A 19,395-nucleotide genomic window follows, 5' to 3' on the forward strand; every position below is an offset into this window, starting at 1 on the left:
GAACGGCCTGTGGCCAGAATCCGAGACGGCGGCATCCACTTTAGGTGGACATCAAATGACTCTGTTACGTTGTTGGGTAGATTAGATACACAGTGTTTAGGGAGTTTCATATTTATTTAGTAGTCCTGGATACAGCAGTGTCGTAGACGTTGAGACGGAGCTTGGAGCAGAGCAGAGAGCTGAGTGTGGCCGGAGTCGCGGAGCTCTATGTGGGAGAGCGTTGTAGTTCAATGCTGTCTGTTCTGTGTCGAAGCTATAGCGTCTTGGAGACGAAGATTGTACATAAAGATTGTGTAGCACTAGATACAGTGCAATTTTAAAAGATAAATCAGAGGAAAGAACCAAGCCATTAAAACTATACACACTTGGAAGGGGTCAAGATAAAGTTCTGGGATGGGACGGGGGGGGGGGGTAAGTTTAGTTAATTTATTATGCACCCCATACCCATCTTGTGGGCGGTAGTGGAAAGGGTTACTGAGGCACATAATGGGCTCAGGGACTGAACCCCACAATTCATTTAGCTAAGCAAGTTACAAAATTCAGTATAAGTCGTCACATCAACAATGGGTTCGAGATCAACCACAAGTACAGTTTCTAAATTAAGCAACTGACATATGTGGAGAGGTAGTGTCACAATTGATATGTTTGTCCTGCACACCGCTCCCCATCCAGTGGGCAGCGGTGGATAGGTTACAATCACTCTTAGTTACTACCTACAGTTAGCAAACTGGGGATATTTGGCTAAAATTTCTGGTAGCAGATCATTTTGAATGAAATATTGACACATCGTTGGTACATTGGTTATAGAACGATTCTTTGCGGTGGGGATCGTATTCCAGGGACCTGCCCGAAACGCTACGCATACTAGTGGCTGTACAAGAATGTAACAACTCTTGTATATATCTCAAAAAAAAAATAATTGTCTCTGAATTCACGTATCTTTTCGCACTCCATCACATAGTGACGGAGGGTGTGCGAATAATTTTGTTGACAGTTTACATTTGGTCAGATCTACATCGGCAGATAATGAGAATTCCCAGAGATACTTGTAACCGAGTCTAAGCCAAGCGGGGGGAGGAATAGTGCCCAAGCACTTGGCCGGTGGGGAATTGAACGCCGACCTGCATGGAAAAAAGACCGTCGCCTTGACCTACCTACCTTACCTTGAGGTAACCTCAAGGTAAGGTAGGTCGCTCTTCCGTCCAGCTCAAGTGATTTCCTGTCTGAGCACATACGACTCATTTTAGTGTCATCAGAATGCTAAAGCGTTAAAACATGCTTCTGGAGTTCTTTGGTTAATATACTGTCTATATTACTAATTTGTGCACACTTTGACTGTTGATGATTTGTGGTGACAGCCTTTAGACCCCGCTGTAAGGATGCCAGGAGATGGTCCAGTGGTGAGCCCAACTGGTGCTGCTCCCACGCCTCAAATATTGCCTTAGGAGAAAGAAAATACAAATTATATTAGACATGATTTTATCAGACAGGTCGAAGTTTCCTATACATATATTCCTATGTATAGGAAACCCGGTTTCCTATACAGCATTATATAATTTTATGTGATCTTGTATATGCACACCATTTTTTATATGCCTTGCACTCCAATATATGAAATTGGAAGTAGGGAAATTTATGACGCAGACCGGGCGCGCCACCTGCCAGGTGGTGCCCCAGGGAAGGTGAACCAGCTGGAAGGTGGGTCATTTAGTGCAGGGTCTGCGTCATAAGGGGTAAAAGTGGGCGTGATTTATTTTGTTGTGGGGACGTGGACCATGTGTGTATGTGACCACAAAGCCCACCCCCCTCCTGCAGGTCTCCAAGGGGTGTGGGCGGTGCTTGTGATATGCCAGCCATCCAGCAGGGCGGTGGTCATCAAGCCCCTCCCCCTTTCCATGTGTAAGTGTATATAGAGTGATGATCTCCTAGGTGTGTGGGCGGGGTTTGTGGCAGCCATTCAGGTAGCAGGGCAGCCAGCATAAAGCTCCTCCCCTTTCCCATTTCCATCCAAGTGTGTAGAGAGAGGAAGTCCCTCCCTCCTGTAGGAGAAAACAGGTGTTGGTCTCCTAGGCGTCTCCCTCCTGCACGGGAGTGGGGGAGAGGAGGGGAGGGAGGGAGGGAGGGAGGGAGGGAGGGAGGGAGGGAGGGAGGGAGGGAGGGGGGGGAGAGGGAGGGGGGGAGGGGGGGAGAGGGAGGGGGGGGAGGGGGGGGAGGGGGGAGGGGGGGAGGGGGGGAGGGAGGGAGGGGGGAGGGGGGGAGGGAGGGAGGGAGGGAGGGAGGGAGGGAGGGAGGGGGGGAGGGAGAGAGAGAGAGAGAGAGAGAGAGAGAGAGAGAGAGAGAGAGAGAGAGAGAGAGAGAGAGAGAGAGAGAGAGAGAGAGAGAGAGAGAGAGAGAGAGATATATATATATATATATATATATATATATATATATATATATATATATATCAAATAGAAAAATAGACACAGACATAATTGTTGAAAAATGGTGGGGGGGGGGAAGAAGAGGGAAGGAAAGAAAGGTACAAAAACTCGAGGCTGAAAAAGAGTGCAAGGAAACCTTTTCCCTTTACAAGCCACCATGCATGAGGGTCAGGGCATTTACCTGAAAACAGTTAACACTAGTGGTCTCAACTAGGACAGGAAGCCGGCGGCTTGTCGAAAGTGTTCCCATTTGCCTCGATCTTTTCCAGTTGTATTGTAAAACAGTTTTGGCATTCACGGCTTCGGCGGGTAGGCTGTTCCATAGAATAATAACCCTGTGGGTGAAAAAGCATCTCCTGTTTTCATTCCTACATTGTGGCTTGTTGAGCTGGAAACCGTTGCTCTTTGTTTGTGTTACATCTGACCTTCTGAAGAAATTTTCCGGATCAGCATCCTCCAAACTGTTTAGTATTTAAAAAGTTTCAATGAGATCTGCCCCGTCATGCTTGGTAGGCATTGTTAGCCTTGTGGCTCTCAACCGTTCCTGATATGCGAGTTGACTTAGCTCTTGAATGATTTGTGTTGCCCGGTGTTGCACTTCCTCCAGAGCAGCTGTGTCCTTCTGAAGATGCTTGGATTCAGTAATCCAAATGGGGCGCACCAGAGAACTATACAAATGAATCACTACTTCTTTTCCTTAAAGTCAATGGTACGTGGATTTTAACGCCAACGTCCTTATCGTCTTCAATCTCATGTCTTCCTCAGTCAATCAGATCAATTCAATTTCTTTCTTTATTATGCACCCCATACCCATCCCGTGGGCGGTGGTGTAAAGGATTACAGAGGCACATAATCGGTTCAGGAAATGAACCCTCTAGTTTGTTTAGCTAAGCAAATCAGTCCGTCGCCAGTTCGGTCAGAAGGTTCATAGTCATTTTACAGGTTTAGTTTCAATAATGATCATATATATGGCTTTGTACTTACCTAAATGGGTTATTATGAAGACATTTCACTACACTACTCTGCCGGTAAGGTAAGTCACAATCCGTATAATAAAAAATATTAATCCGTATTAATAAAATCATTAATAAAATCCGTATTAATAAAAATTATTATTATTATTATTATTATTATTATTATTGTATATACATTATAGTGGTATAGTGTATATACATTATTATGTATATACATAATAAAATAATTAATAAAATCCGTATTAATAAAAATTATTATTATTATTATTATTATTATTGTATATACATTATAGTGGACGTAGGCCCTTTGAAAACTTTTGGATTGCTTGAACAAAATCCTATGAACAAAGTGATCTTGCCCCAGTCATGCGAGGTCACACTATAATGATACGTTAATTGTATTAGTATGATCCTTATTTTATCATATTGCTAGATTAAAATATAAATCTCCAAGTTCGAGGAGTCACTTGCCAAGGAATCGGAGGCAAAGAGACAGAGAAGGAAAGCCGGTAGCCAGGAAGACAGACCAGAATCGACTTCGTTTGTGCTCAGTGTGGGATGGACTGCCACTCTCGGATTGGCCTCATCAGTCACACCAGACGCTGCACCAGGATTGACAACCAGAGCGCAACTCCATAGTCTCCCGAGACTGAAGGATGCCTACTACTAGATTAAAATATGGTAGTTACTTACTTGTAGTTTCATCTCTGCACCACTGACAAAAGCCATGGCATTACCATGTAGGATGGAAACTCCATTAGCAGCAGCGTTAGGACACATGTTGTAGCCTTGAGAGCACTGGAATATCCGATAGTTCCATTCACACCCCAGCTCATACACCAGATCAGCATTCTGTATGATATAATAAAGTATTAAATTGCTTTAATTATCAGTAGTAGTAGTATTAATCATTACTGATCTTCAACAAGGTCTTCATCTTCATATGCTCTTTCCAGACTTCACTCATTAATTCATGATGAAAGCTAAATGCATCACCTATAATGGTATGTAGATTACATGCTTTTTACATACTATTTATTCCATAACAACATAATGTCATTTCTTCGCTCAAAGTTGGGTTATACGTTATGATTAATATCTAGTCTGCTTTCAGTCTAACATCTGCCTCTACATCATATGCTGGAGATCTAACAGCAATACTCTTATATGCTGAAGAAATATTTCATTTGGTAAGGAACTTGGCTTTGAAATTTTTGGAAAAAATAAGGAACTAAGAATATTTATTTGTCACTATTTACCTCTCTCGCTATTTGGGGGGATTATGTGCTCTACGTCCTTTAAAATGGTAGAGTAATCCAATCCTTTAAAGTGAAGATCTTGCTGAAATCAACAACTATAGACCAATATCAATTCTATTTACTTTCCCTCTGTAAGGCAGCATCATATTTTCTAAACATCTGCAGTAATTGTTACATTTTTTTATTTCTTACCTTATGAAAGAGAATATTAAGAATGTCTTGATCAGCCAGTTTTATCTTCTTTTTGTAGTTATCAAAGACCTTCAGATTTGCAGCTGTCCAACCTCTACCAGGAAATTTTTTCATTCTGGTGATATTCATGTGCATGATTCCAGCATTTAGTCCAGTCTTGCCATAGAAAGGTACCTAAGAGCAAAGTACAGTATTACTTGATTACTGAATGGCTATGTATCATTAGATGTATAATGATGTAACTCATTTGTTGTAACAAACATTTTTAGATGTATAAATATTTATGACAGTCTTGGTGTCATAATAAACATTATATATAGTGAAGAAAGAAGTATTAAACCGAATTATATATGACACTGAAAATTACAAACCTTATTTTTTCTGCTACCATAATGGTATAAGCATGGTGCCATGGCAGCTAGTTGAACATCATTAAACTTGTGGAACTCCTGCCATAGCTGTTCTGGTGGCCGTAGGAACACCAAGTCTGTATCAATGTATATAGCAGCATCAAGGCTGGGAAACATATCAGGGAGGAAGAGCCTCTCTGTAGCGCACACACGGAACATAAAGCGCATGTCTTCTCTGTCTGCTGGGTACCACACGTCACGGTATTCAAACACCAGGCGACTTTTGTACTTCTCTGGCCAGGATGAGGTAAGATCTACAAACTGTTTGAAGAGTTTTTCTGAGTCTGCAACCACTAGGAACCTGGCAACAGTAGCAGAAAAATATTAAACACAATAAAATATTCAGCAAATTTATAAATGTAGTACTGTGTGTGTGCGTGTGTGTGTGTGTGTGTGTGTGTGTGTGTGTGTGTGTGTGTGTGTGTGTGTGTGTGTGTGTGTGTGTGTGTGTGTATATGTATGTATGTATGTATGTATGTATGTATGTATGTATGTATGTATGTATGTATGTATGTATGTATGTATGTATGTATGAATGTATGTGTGTACATGTTGTACCTAATAGCCAGAACGTCGTACTCTCGTACTCGGCCTACTATGCAAGGCCCGATTTGCCTAGTAAGCCAATTTTTCCTGAATTTATATATTTTCGATTTTTTCTTATAAATGATAACGCTATCCATTTCATTATGTATGAATTAATTTTTTTTAATTTGAGTTGAAACTAACGTAGATATATGACCGAACCTAACCTAACCTATCTTAACCCAACCTAAACTAACATGTCAATAATTTATGTTCTTAATATAATATAATAATAATAATTCAAATAAACCAATTGTAAACAATATTTCGAAAAAACAAGAAAAACACTCGGCCTATTAGGCAAATCGGGCCTTGCATAGTAGGTCCGGAAGTGCATTCTGGCTACTAGGTACGACATATATATATATATATATATATATATATATATATATATATATATATATATATATATATATATATATATGCGGAAAATCCACAGAGAAATATGAAATGAGGTGAACGTTTCGGCTTGTTAAAGCCTTTGTCAACACCAGACTGACTAAGTCTGGTGTTGACAAAAACGGACTAATGTCCGTTTTTGGACATTATGATTCATAGAGTCACTAGAAAGTTCAAATTTAATGTGTATAGGAAACCTACCAACGTGGGGTCGTATGTTCATTTTTATTCGAATCATCATAGTAAAGTTAAACAGGCAGTATTTTCAGGAATGTTTCTACGAGCTTTGAGGGTTTGCAGCCCTGAGTTTTTTGATGAAGAGATTGCTAAAATATATGAAATTGGGAAGAGTTTACAATATCCTAAGAGGTTTTTGGATTTCTCGTTTGTACAAGCCAAGCGTACGTTTTATAATCACGTCCCTAAGGCGAAACCAAAAATTATTAACTCATTGGTGGTACCTTATGCGAGTGGACTTGAAAAATTGTCTCTGATTTTTAAGAAACTTAATAATATAAATTTGGTGTTCACTAATAGTACGATCAAATCCAATTTAATAAAAAACTCCCCTGATACAGCAGGTTGCGTGTATTCGATTCCCTGCATTGATTGTGATTCTGTGTACCTTGGACAAACAGGAAAGTCCTTACAATTGCGGTTGTCACAACATGCTTATAGTATTAGAACTGCTCAAACGTCTAATGCATTATATCTACATACGAGTTTATGCGATCACAATATTAACTGGAATGGGGCAAAAAGCATTACCAATTGTGGGGATTTCGTGGAACGGAATTTGATTGAGTCTGCTCTAATCAGTCAGTGTCCAAATCTTCTTAATGTTAGTACTGGTATGTACAAACTTGATCCATTTTTAAGTTATAATATTGCACAACAGTTTAAGAAACAACTTTGATAGAGAGGCTTACAATGTCTCATTATAATTGTATATTCGTATATTGTGTGTTCATGAGGCTTTTCTTTAATCTTTCATCCTTATTCTCTGACCGCTTATTCCTCTTTGACCATTCTAAGCTAAGCTATACCTGTTTTTGGTTAATTCTTTCCCTAGGGATGGGTTGGTCAGGTGTCGGCCTATATATCCTCCCCGTTCTCCCTTCTCCTTAGTCAGTCTGGTGTTGACAAAGGCTTTAACAAGCCGAAACGTTCACCTCATTTCATATTTCTCTGTGGATTTTCCGCATAAAATGATCAGTGTTTTGTGATCGTCAATTGCATATATATATATATATATATATATATATATATATATATATATATATATATATATATATATATATATATATATATATAATATGGGATCAATTAACAATATGCCACAATCCCTCCCCAGCCCATGGAGGGCTCCCAGCTTCACGTCACAGGTTCTCATTCCCAGCTCCTAATACAAGGACTAGCCTCTTGCTCTAGCCCAGGACTAAACCCCTCGCTCCCTGTGCCACAGTCACAGGGAGCGCCCTACACCTGTAATGAAGATAGGTGTAGGGAGCAGGAGGCCAGATACAAGGTATCATCTGGGAGAGGAAATTCTTCAGGAGTCAGAGAAGGAAAAAGACTTGGGGGTTGATATCACGCCAGACCTGTCTCCTGCAGCACATATCAAGCGGATAACATCAGCGGCATATGCCAGGCTGGCCAACATACGAACGGCATTCAGAAACTTGTGTAAAGAATCATTCAGAACTTTGTATACCACATATGTCAGGCCAATCCTGGAGTATGCAGCCCCAGCATGGAGTCCATATCTAGTCAAGGATAAGACTAAACTGGAAAAGGTTCAAAGGTTTGCCACCAGACTAGTACCCGAGCTGAGAGGTATGAGCTACGAGGAGAGACTATGGGAATTAAACCTCACTTCGCTGGAAGACAGAAGAGTTAGGGGGGACATGATCACCACATTCAAGATTCTGAAGGGGATTGATAGGGTAGATAAAGACAGTCTATTTAACACAAGGGGAACACGCACAAGGGGACACAGGTGGAAACTGAGTGCCCAAATGAGCCACAGAGATATTAGAAAGAACTTTTTTAGTGTCAGAGTGGTTGACAAATGGAATGCATTAGGGGGTGATGTGGCGGAGGCTCACTCCATACACAGTTTCAAGTGTAGATATGACAGAGCCCGATAGGCTCAGGAATCTGTACACCTGTTGATTGACGGTTGAGAGGCGGGACCAAAGAGCCAGAGCTCAACCCCCGCAAACACAACTAGGTGAGTACAGTCCAGGACTAAACCCCCTCGCTCCCTGTGCCACAGTCCAGGACTAGACCCTCGCTCCCTGTGCCACAGTCCAGGACTAGACCCTCGCTCCCAGCTCCTCTACCTGAGCACAGATGATGACAGCGCTGCTGCGGACTTGAGCATAACAGCTGCCTGACGTAGTTGGCGTGTAATGGCCGAAGCATCTTTTCCTCCTTGGTTGTCCTTAGGTTTGCCTGAAAGAAAAAATTATGCATACTTAAGAATATATGTTCAGTACAACTATTAACAAGCTTGATCATGCATGTGCATTTACTTTGTATCATTATATTGCATAATAATAATAATTAGAGGTTTTCAATATTTTAATCATTTAATTCTCATATCTCTCTAACTATTTATTCTGCTGAAGAGTTCTAGAGTTCTAGATGACTACTGCAGCGACAAGATATCCTTATCATTTTATTTCCAAGAGGAAGAATTATATTTTTCTCCTTAAAAGTCTTAAATGTGGAGCAATTAAAGCACTGATTGACCTCTTTGAACTTGTATGTTATGATGCTGATGGTTAACTTACCTTCACATAATATGATGAAGAAAACAATAGCTCCCGCACCTTTACTGTCGACGCCACCTGTCATAAGTACAGCAATCTAATTGGTATTGTTAAAGTTTAAGTGGTATAGTTAACGTTTCAAAGCATACAGTATTATCTTTAACCGGCTGCGTGAGCTTGTACATTTAGTGGGACATTTATTTATTTATTTATATACAAGAAGGTAGGGTGTGATCCGATGTGTGGCCCACTTTTATTAAAGGCCTTACCATATATTTAAGCTTCTTTACAGATTTCTTAATCATTCCAGTGATACTGATAACAGTAACGCCTGAGAGGACGATGCAAGGATTTTCCAAATCATTCTTTGCGAGCAACCTGTACTCTCGGATAATACATATCATTTTGACGTCAAAATCCCTAAACGGGCAAAAATGTTATGTGTGTACAGTACTATAAATCATAAGAGGGTCACAAACATTTACGTTGTCTATGCGTGGGTCGCTCGGTTAGGGTCGGGAGTTTTAGTACACCATTTTGTGTCCGTCGTGGCAACCAGAGAGGTGATCAACTCCACGACTACACACACACTGACACTTGGGCAACATATGTTGCAATTAAGTAACAACTAAGTGGCTGCACAACACTTACCGCTGCTCGGTATTATACGGAGGGAAGTCTTTATAAACTCGTCTGCATCCCCATTCGCAGCAAAGTTGAGTCTGACGAAGATGAATATGATGACCACATAGAACAGCATCACATATTTCACCACGCGTCCCTTCATGCGTTTCTGCAATTATACGTTACCAAGGGCTTAAATATTATACGTTATATTATACGTTAAATATAACAACACAAAATGGAACACAAAGCAAGGAGATAAGTCTTACTCAATTGTAACTTAATAAATTTAGTCCCCGTGGTGTAGTGGTAAGACACTCGCCTGGCGTTCCGCGAGCGCTGTCATGGGTTCGTATCCTGGCCGGGGAGGATTTACTTGGCGCAAATCCTTAACTGTAGCCTCTGTTTAACGCAACAGTAAAATGTGTACTTGGTTGTAACAACGATTCTTCGCGGCGGGGATCGTATTCCAGGGACCTGCCCGAAACGCTACGCGTACTAGTGGCTGTACAAGAATGTAAAAACTCTTGTATATATCTCAAAAAAAAAAAAAAAAAAAAAAATGAAAAGCATCAATGCAGGATAGGAGTCATCTCTAAACAATCATGTAAGAATGTACGAGGTACTCTTCTGTGCTAAGATAATAACAAAATAGCCAAAATAGGCAATGAAAATAAATTTGATTAAATAAAACGTAATGAAAACAAGCATAGAACACTATTTCCTAGATATAGGGTTCAAAGATGATCTAAGATTTTAGGAAATGTATATGTTTATCTCTCAGAATGTTCGGTAATACGTTTATTGCTTGTGATGTGTGTCTATGTATGTATTAACGCGATGTACTGAACGGGGGTGAGAATAGCTTGAGCTACCTCATCCCTTTGTGTGTATTTTACCTCAATAAACTTATTTAAATTTAAATTTCAATTTCAAGATGATCTGTAATACAAAAAATAGTGCTAGTTGGTGACGGTGGAATGCCATCTGCCACTGCTATTAAATTTATTTAATAGTTTCTTCTCGTCATTTGACACATCCCTTGCAAATGAGCATCCCAAATGGATGTAAATGACTTCCTCTCTGGCAACTACCCCGAGTCTCTGTACCTATCCACCAACAAATTCATATGATGTTAAATATATAATCATCTCACTTAAAACTAAATCAAACATTTCTATATGTCAACCTTAATTTATAAAAAAAAAACTCAAATGTTATAGCTCCAGCTATATCATTACAATAAATCACTCTTAGTATTTCTATATATTCTTAAAAATACGATAGAAAATGTCAATCCATAAAAATGGCGATCTCGCTGAAACCAACAATTATAGACCAACATCAATCCTACCCACCTTCTCCAAAATATTCCAAAGTTAATGTACAAACAGCTTTACTCCTACTTAGCTAAACATAATATACTTGGCTCTTACCAAATAGGCTTCTGATTACCCCCCACACAAAAGTCATTATTGTTTTAATTAGTATTTTTGATTTGATACGTATACCTCTTGACGAAAATGAGTATTATAGGTCCAGTTGTTGACCTGTGTGAGGCGTTCGACGCTGATAACCCTCAAACGACACGACTATGGAATTAGGGGTCACTCCCTTCAATATTTGTGGTCGTACCTCAGTGACAGGCAACAGTATATTCCTGTAAACGAGGTTACTAATCCTACATTGTCAATTAAAATTGGTGTTTTACCGGGTAGTATACTTAGTCCACTCCTCTTTCTCATTTACATCAGTGACCAAATGCCATACAACACCTGAAGGGATTTATATTTGCTTATGACACAACCTTCTTTTTCTCAAATGCTAACACACTCTAAATGACAGTGAATGCTGAACTGAAAAGTCCATCTATGAACTGTGATAATAATCCTGACCTCAAACGCCTTCTAGTGGGTTGTAACAGAACCTATTGCTACCACCGATAAACTAATATCTATTTGATATTCTAAGAGTGACTTACCCGAAGCAGAAATGCCTTGTAAATTAAGGGTCCGAAATTGTGGAATGACACCCAAATTAAGTAAACAAAACTGTACTTCTCTCAACCAGTTTAAAAACTAAATACCTGATTAACTTTATATAGGCAATTTTACTCGGTTCTTCTTCTTCCTACATGTCAACATACGTTTTGATAATGTATTACACACAAGCAGATATATCCTCCCCGTCTCTTCCCCCCCCCCACGCACACCCTCCCCGTCACTCTCTCCCCCACATACACCCTCCCCGTCACTCTCCCCACGTACACCCTCCCCCGTCACTCTTCCCACGCACACCCTCCCCGTCACTCTCCCCCCACGCACACCCTCCCCGTCACTCTCCCCCCACGCACACCCTCCCCGTCACTCTCCCCCACGTACACCCTCCCCGTCACTCCCCCACGCACACCCTCCCAGTCACTCTCCCCCACGTACACCCTCCCCGTCACTCCCCCACGCACACCCTCCCAGTCACTCCCCCACGCACACCCTCCCTGTCACTCTCCCCCACGTACACCCTCCCCGTTACTCTCCCCCACGCACACCCCTCCCAGTCACTCCCTCCCCACGTACACCCTCCCCGTCACTCTAATCGACTAAGCTACGACAGGGTAAAAGGGTTGAAACCGAAGTTCTACTGAACTTACTGGATCCCGTAGCCTCTCCGAGGCACAAACCAAGCTTTTACACAACCCCCCCCCCCCCTGCAACCGAGCTATGTCAATAGGCCGTGCTCCCTCTTCGCCCTTACATCATCACACACAGAGATCACACTAACGTGATGCATCAAATGAATGTGTGATGATGTAAGGGCGAAGAGGGAGAACGGCCTATTGACATAACTCGGTTGCAGGGGGGGGTTGTGTAAAAGCTTGGTTTGTGCCTCGGAGAGGCTACGGGATCCAGTAAGTTCAGTAGAACTTCGGTTTCAACCCTTTTACCCTGTCGTAGCTCAGTCGATTAAGGCAGTGTCTGGGATGCTCCCGGACGCAGATTCGAATCCTCGTCACGGCCCTTGTGGATTTGTTCATTTGATGCATCACGTTAATGTGATCTCTGTGTGTAATCATTCAGAACCTTGTATACCACATATGTAAGACCAATCCTGGAGTATGCGGCCCCAGCATGGAGCCCGTACCTTGTCAATCACAGGACTAAGCTGGAAAAAGTTCAGAGGTATGCAACTAGGCTAGTCGCAGAACTAAGAGGCATGAGTTACGAGGAAAGGCTGCATGAAATGCACCTAACGTCGCTGGAAGATGGGAGAGCTCGGGGAGACATGATTACCACCTACAAAATTCTAAGATGAATCGACAGGGTAGATAAAGATATACTGTTTAACACGGGGGGTACTCGAACAAGGGGACACAGGTGGAAACTGAGTACCCAAATGAGCCAAAGGACGTTAAAAAGAACTTTTTCAGTGTCAGTAGTTAACAGATGGAATGCATTAGGCAGTGATGTGGTGGAGGCTGACTCCATACACAGTTTCAAATGTCGATATGATAGAGCCCAGTAGGCTCAGGAATCTATACACCAGTTGATTGACATTTGAGAGGCGGGATCAAAGAGCCAGAGCTCAACCCCCGCAAGCACAACTAGGCGAGTACAAAAAGGTGAGTACCCACCCTTCCCAGGTCTTCCATTCATCATTAACAAGTTTCACAACTCTATTCCCATCACTGTAACCAAAAAGTTATACTCCTCTGAACATACATTATGCACGTCAATACCCGGATAAACTATCATTTAAACGCATGTTCTGTACTACTGACTTGTGGCAGAACATTTCATATCCACCGACTTGATGAAGGGGACATATGGACCGACCTGACTGATGAAGATTAAGTCACCCAAGAGGTGGCACGGGCATGAATAGCCCGTAAAGAGAGCCGACATCCTTTCAGATGGGGGTTATAATGGCCGATCCCGACCCCCCTTATGACCTTCCCCATACACTTACCAGTACATTGTATCTATAAAGTTTAATGGGGGCCACCTGCAAGTTTGCTAGAGTTTTTGTTTGCTAGAGTACTTTTGCTTCTCAGTTCTATTGTCAATGTCCCACGATGTTTCCTGTGTGTAATATTTGTCACATCCTGCACATGGGATGGTGCAGGCGCCAGCTTCAGTGTCCCAGTATGGGATGGGTGTAGTCCATAATGTATAAAAGAATGTGAGCTTCAGCAAGCGACACCTCGGTCGCTTTACCCCAAGTTGTTAGGTAACGGTATATATATATTGTGACTTGCATGCAATATGATGCAAATACCGGTGTGATGGCTTGCTCTCTCTGGTTGCCTGCGGTCGTTTATGAGGTGCCAGGGGAACTCCAAATATACGTGGGCGTATTCTATACGCCCACGGGAAGATTTTTTCCATTTTTTTTACCTTCATTTTTTTCCGATTCTTATAAAGTGAATAGCACAAAGTTCTACTAATTGCTTAGAACGGCAATCTTTGTACTATGGTGCTCATAGTTACAAAACTTACTATTTAAACCGGAGAATGGGTTGCAATATCCGAGGAATTAGTTAGGTACAGGTACAGATACTAGGAATGACCGATTGCCTGAGGGGTTATCATCTACCTTGATTTTTTTGGCATGTTGAGATCTTATTTACTTATTTTATTTACTATAAGATCTTATTTACAAGGGATGTGCCAGATAAGAAAATATTGAATTTGATAGTAGTGTTTGATAGCATTCAACCATCAGCTAGGAATGTTTTTTATTCGAATTTTTATTTGATCCCAATAACTGTTCTTTTTCATATTTGCCAATTGATTTTCATAGGAGGTTGTATACAACATATTACCGTGGATAGCATTGGCTTATAAATGTGAGGAAATGATTGCACACATTCGTTGACGTGGGGAGCCGGTCAGCAGAGCGGACAGCATGCTGGACTTGTGATCCTGTGGTCCTGGGTTCGATCCCAGGCGCTGGCGAGAAACAATGGGCAAAGTTTCTTTCGCCCTATGCCCCTGTTACCTAGCAGTAAAATAGGTACCTGGGTGTTAGTCAGCTGTCACGGGCTGCTTCCTGGGGTTGGAGGCCTGGTCGAGGACCGGGCCGCGGGGACACTAAAAAGCCCCGAAATCATCTCAAGATAACCTCAAGATAACGTCCGACTTAGCAATCTCAACGCCATCTAGCTCGGAAGAAAGGTAAGAATAAGAGAAAGGGAATAATGTTATAGTTATCTATTCGTAGAACTAATAAATTAGTTAGACATGATTTACATTCACAAAAGCGCAAGTCTCAGTTGTAGCAAAGCCATGTTGGTGTCTAAACACAATGCAATCTACGAGTCACATCAGTGGCTGGTGGTCTATATTGGAATGGTGCCCGACTTTCTCCTTTCTTGTATATGATTAACACATTAGCCTGTTTTCCATATATCTAACAATGCATTCGCTTGCATTATGGAGAATTGTACGAGAAAGGCTCAGGTGCTGCCTCATTCTGGATCCAGAGCGAGATCTTGTCAATTGGTGCTATAAAGTATTCGCCTTAAACCAGAGGAACCGGGCACCGCTCTTGTGCCAGGTAAGTTCACTACGGGCTCACCATAGCCCGTGCTACTTGCCCAGCTCCTATGCCAGGTAAGTTACGGGCTCACAATAGCCCGTGCTACTTGGAACTTGTTCCGAGTGGCTGAATCTATAACAACAACAACTAGAGGAACGTCTTTCGATCCCTCATTGGCTAGCTCCGCTAACACGTGATCTTGGGGAAGGCAAGGCAATTATCAGGAGAAAACATTAATCCAGTATAACTAGACAGCACTTGGGAAGTGATACGTAAACAAGGATTTGAGAATCTGGGAAAGAGTAAATTAACGGTGCTTGAACTATCGGGGATTAAACGCTGACCCTGAATTGAAGTTCCAGAAGAAACTGGGCTACTAACAAATCGGCGTTTGTCCTTTTACAAATTACGTCTGAATTTGGCCGTTGTTTGTCCGTATGGCCGAAAATGTGCATACTTTGAAAATGAAAAATAATTGAAAATAAATTTTGGATTTTTTTTTCCCCAGACAGCAAGTTAAGGATCCTCTGGTAGGTTAGGAGTGCAGGAAGTTCTTAGGTTTCAAAACGTCATGAAAACCGTTAATTGAAGGTTTTCTCTCCTTACCTAACAGCCTAAGCCAGAGGACCCAAACAGAAAACGGGATAGTACGTCACTTTCGTAAGCCGATTTTATTTCAAATTACGTCCATTTTTGGCCATAGCGCGCATACGAGCGTAAAGTGACGTTATTTTAAGAGGACGGGTTGCAAAAAAACCCAAAGGGCGATAAGTTTCTTCTTCCAGTGTCTCAGTGTCGCGGTTCAAAGGGAAAATGCCAGCTGCAACTTGGGCTCGAGTTCAACCCCTGAAGAGTTGGTGTTTGATTTGCAATAGTAGTCAAATTGGTTTGTGATATCTGCTAATATTTTTTTTCATTGTACTTGTAACAGTAATAGCATGCATGTAAGTGCCACAAAGTTTACAATTAAAAATAGGGGTGGTACAAGCAAATACAGTACTCGAGAAAGAGAAACAAATTTACTAATAATATATCTCCTCCGAGGTTATGGGTCCCCACAATTGCATCAGAGGTGGCGGCACCCATTTATATGTCAAATTTAAATTCAAAATTCAAATTCAAATGAAATTCAAATTCAAATACAAGATGTTTAAACATCTTGTATCTTACCTTGGTTAGGTTGGGTTTACTTATTTAAAAAAAATATATTACGTAATTTATAATATAATAATAATATTTGGTTTACAAAAAGGTACAATGGGTTGGTGAGATTACATTAGTTATATTTTTACATTCCTGCAAAGCCACGAGTAGAGTTTAGGGCAGGTCTTTAATCTAACATATCAGGTAAAATGAAAAATTACATTGTAGCAAGGTTGTATATCAATATAAATTGACATAATTACACTGGTAAAGATTAAGTACTTAATTAGCTTTAAGTACTAATATTGGGGAAGTGGGTAGTATAAGATACAGTGCTAGTTTGAAGAACAAAGGTAGGAATTAAACTGGGAGGATGAAATTAGGTACTTTTTGGTTTTACTTTTGAACGGGACATAGGCTGGACAATTTTTTAATTCATCAGGGAGTTCCAAAGACTGTGGCCCTTTTATCTGCACAGAATTAGCCTGACTGGTGATATCAAAATATATTTATTTCTGGTGTGGTGCTCATGGGTTCTATTACACCTATTAAGGAAAAGTTTGTTCAAATAAGATTCGCATTTAGGAACAAGGTTTTGTGCATGTAGATTGCACATGAGAATGTGTGGAGTATGTTTAGCATGTTAAGGGACTTTAACAGAGGGGTTGTGTGTTGTCTGAAGACACAGTTTGTTGTAGTTCTAATTGCAGATTTTTTGCAGTGATAATAGGCTTGAGGTAATTTGCAGTGGTTGAACCGATACGCAAAACAGTGAACCGGTTGAACAGTGGTTGCACAGATATCATATGTAAGATAGGAGTAGATTAGTGCGTAGTATAATGAGACAACAGAACAGAGTGGGGAACATATCGAATTTTAGATAGTATACCGACCGTTATGTAGGCTTTATTATGCGATGTGGTGTATGTGGGTGCTGAAGTTCAGTCTATGTATAGGCCAAGGAACTTTACTTCATTTTTATTGGTAATGTTAACATTGTCTATCTGAAGTTGAATCTTATTTGATGATTTACTACCATATAAAATGTAGTAGGTCTTTCCTATGTTTGGTGTAAGTTTGTTGGTTGACATCCATGAGCGGACTTTTTTTTAATTCATTGTTGACAATATTATTTAGTGTGTGGGCGTTGGAGTCAGAATAGATCAAGGTAGTATCGTCAGCAAATAGTATAGGGTTAAAAAACATTTGGCAAATCATTGATGTATACAAGAAATAGGAAAGGCCCTTAGATGCTGCTCTGTGGCACCCCCTATTGTCAATGGTAGAGTAAGGGAGGTTAATCCTATTGATGGCTACATGTGGCGAAAAATGGCTCAGGTCTCAGCCGATTTTGGGACAAATTAATTTAGTTGCGCCTCTCAACTGCTCTCTAACACTGTGCATTACGTGTGTGTTAGTAATCTGTACTGGAAATTTAATTAATTAAATACAACTGCTTTACTTACAATCTGGGTGCACGTTGAACTCATTTTTGCTGTCTCTTGTCTTCGCCGTTTATTATTGTAGTGAATTCATCACATTTCTAATATATTTTATTCCCGTTTCGAGTACACCAACGAAATATAGCGATGCATTTATAAGGCGTCCTGAGGAGCGCGAACGTGTACCCTCCCTGAACCCTCTGAACAAACTGACCCACTGTTACCCACAACATAACGGCCGACCAGAGTTTCCAGTCGCTATATATTGTCATTTTTTTCTGCGAAATAAACAAATACTATCTCATACAACTAACGTATTATGCATATTCGAATAAGGCAATATAGTTTGCTCTATACAAGTAATCCACACTATCATGACGTCCTTTGACAAGAAAACAAATTATAAATGAGTTGGGGGTCAAAGAACTTGGCGCTATATAACGGTCGCCTGAAAGATGGTGTGGCTCGTGTTGTTGAACCGGTTTTACCTGAATTTACCTGAGGGCCACCATCTCTCTAGTGACCTTGGCGGGGACAAGAAGCCGGCGGCTTGTCAAGCCCCCCCCCCTATTTTTCTGATTACAATTACTAACTTCTTTCTTAATTATGCACCCCCATACCCATCCCGTGGGCGGTGGGGGGAAAGGGTTACGGAGGTACCGATTATGTGCCTGTATTTTTCTAACTGATGCTCTTAATCTACCCCAGGACAACTGATAATTGGGATTTAACTGCATCAACAATTTGTTTGCCCACTCCTGGTGTTTGTTAAGGTCTTCCCTCAACTTTCTGAAGTTTTTTTTTTTTTGTACATTCCTCGTTCTCTTACAAATCATGTCTCTTTTTCGCTCAAATACGCTACGGCCAAAAAAGGCCGTAATTTGAAAACGAAAAATAATTTAAAATAAATTTTGGATTTGTTTTTTATAACAGCAAGTTGTGTCCTCTGGTAGGTTAGGAGAGTTAGTTTATTTCATTTATTATGCACCCCATACCCATCTTGTGGGCGGTAGTGGAAAGGGGTCCGTCTAATTACCGCAAGCTACCACAAGCTACATAAGCTACACAAAGCTTCCTGGCAATACGTTAGTAATGAATAAATATGATATGTTGGGTTCGGTTGACCTGACCTAACCTGACCTGACCTAACCTAACCTAATCTAACCTAACAGACGCTTGGATCGTCGACTTGATTTGGCGTCACCAGCTCTTTATTTTCATCTAATTTCTTTATAAAAAGATACTTTTTCAGATTAAAATAATTATGTTTTTTCGTGTTGTACATTCAGCACCAACATTATAATGAGTAAATATATCATATTTATTCATTACTAACGTATTGCCAGGAAGCTTTGTGAAGCTTGTGTAGCTTGTGGTAGCATGTGGTAATTAGACGGACTGGTGGAAAGGGTTACAGAGGCACATAATGGGCTCAGGGACTGAACTCCACAATTCATTTAGCTAAGCAAGTTACAATCTTGATGAGCTAGTTACAAAATTCAGTATAAGTCGTCACATCATCAATGGGTTCGAGATCGACCACAAGTACAGTTTCTAAATTAAGTAACTGACATATGTGGAGAGCTAGTGTCACAATTTATATGTTTGTCCTGCACACTGCCCCCCATCCAG

The 19,395-nt window shown here is 40.9% G+C and overlaps 1 protein-coding gene across 1 annotated transcript; it reads right to left on the bottom strand.

Moving 5' to 3' along the window:
* Nucleotides 1-95: 95 nt before the first annotated feature.
* Nucleotides 96-18,019, bottom strand: LOC123774619 (glucoside xylosyltransferase 1). Its single transcript, XM_045769105.2, has 8 exons — nucleotides 17,788-18,019; nucleotides 9,671-9,812; nucleotides 9,041-9,097; nucleotides 8,588-8,699; nucleotides 5,220-5,559; nucleotides 4,849-5,022; nucleotides 4,091-4,249; nucleotides 96-1,440 (listed from the first exon to the last, which is right to left on the bottom strand). Exons 1-8 carry the CDS (start codon nucleotides 17,809-17,811, stop codon nucleotides 1,261-1,263), a joined length of 1,188 nt encoding a protein of 395 aa, XP_045625061.1. The 5' UTR covers nucleotides 17,812-18,019; the 3' UTR covers nucleotides 96-1,260.
* Between the last annotated feature and the right edge of the window lie 1,376 nt (nucleotides 18,020-19,395).

This window comes from Procambarus clarkii, chromosome 51 (assembly GCF_040958095.1).
Source record: "Procambarus clarkii isolate CNS0578487 chromosome 51, FALCON_Pclarkii_2.0, whole genome shotgun sequence".
Taxonomy (NCBI): domain Eukaryota; kingdom Metazoa; phylum Arthropoda; class Malacostraca; order Decapoda; family Cambaridae; genus Procambarus; species Procambarus clarkii.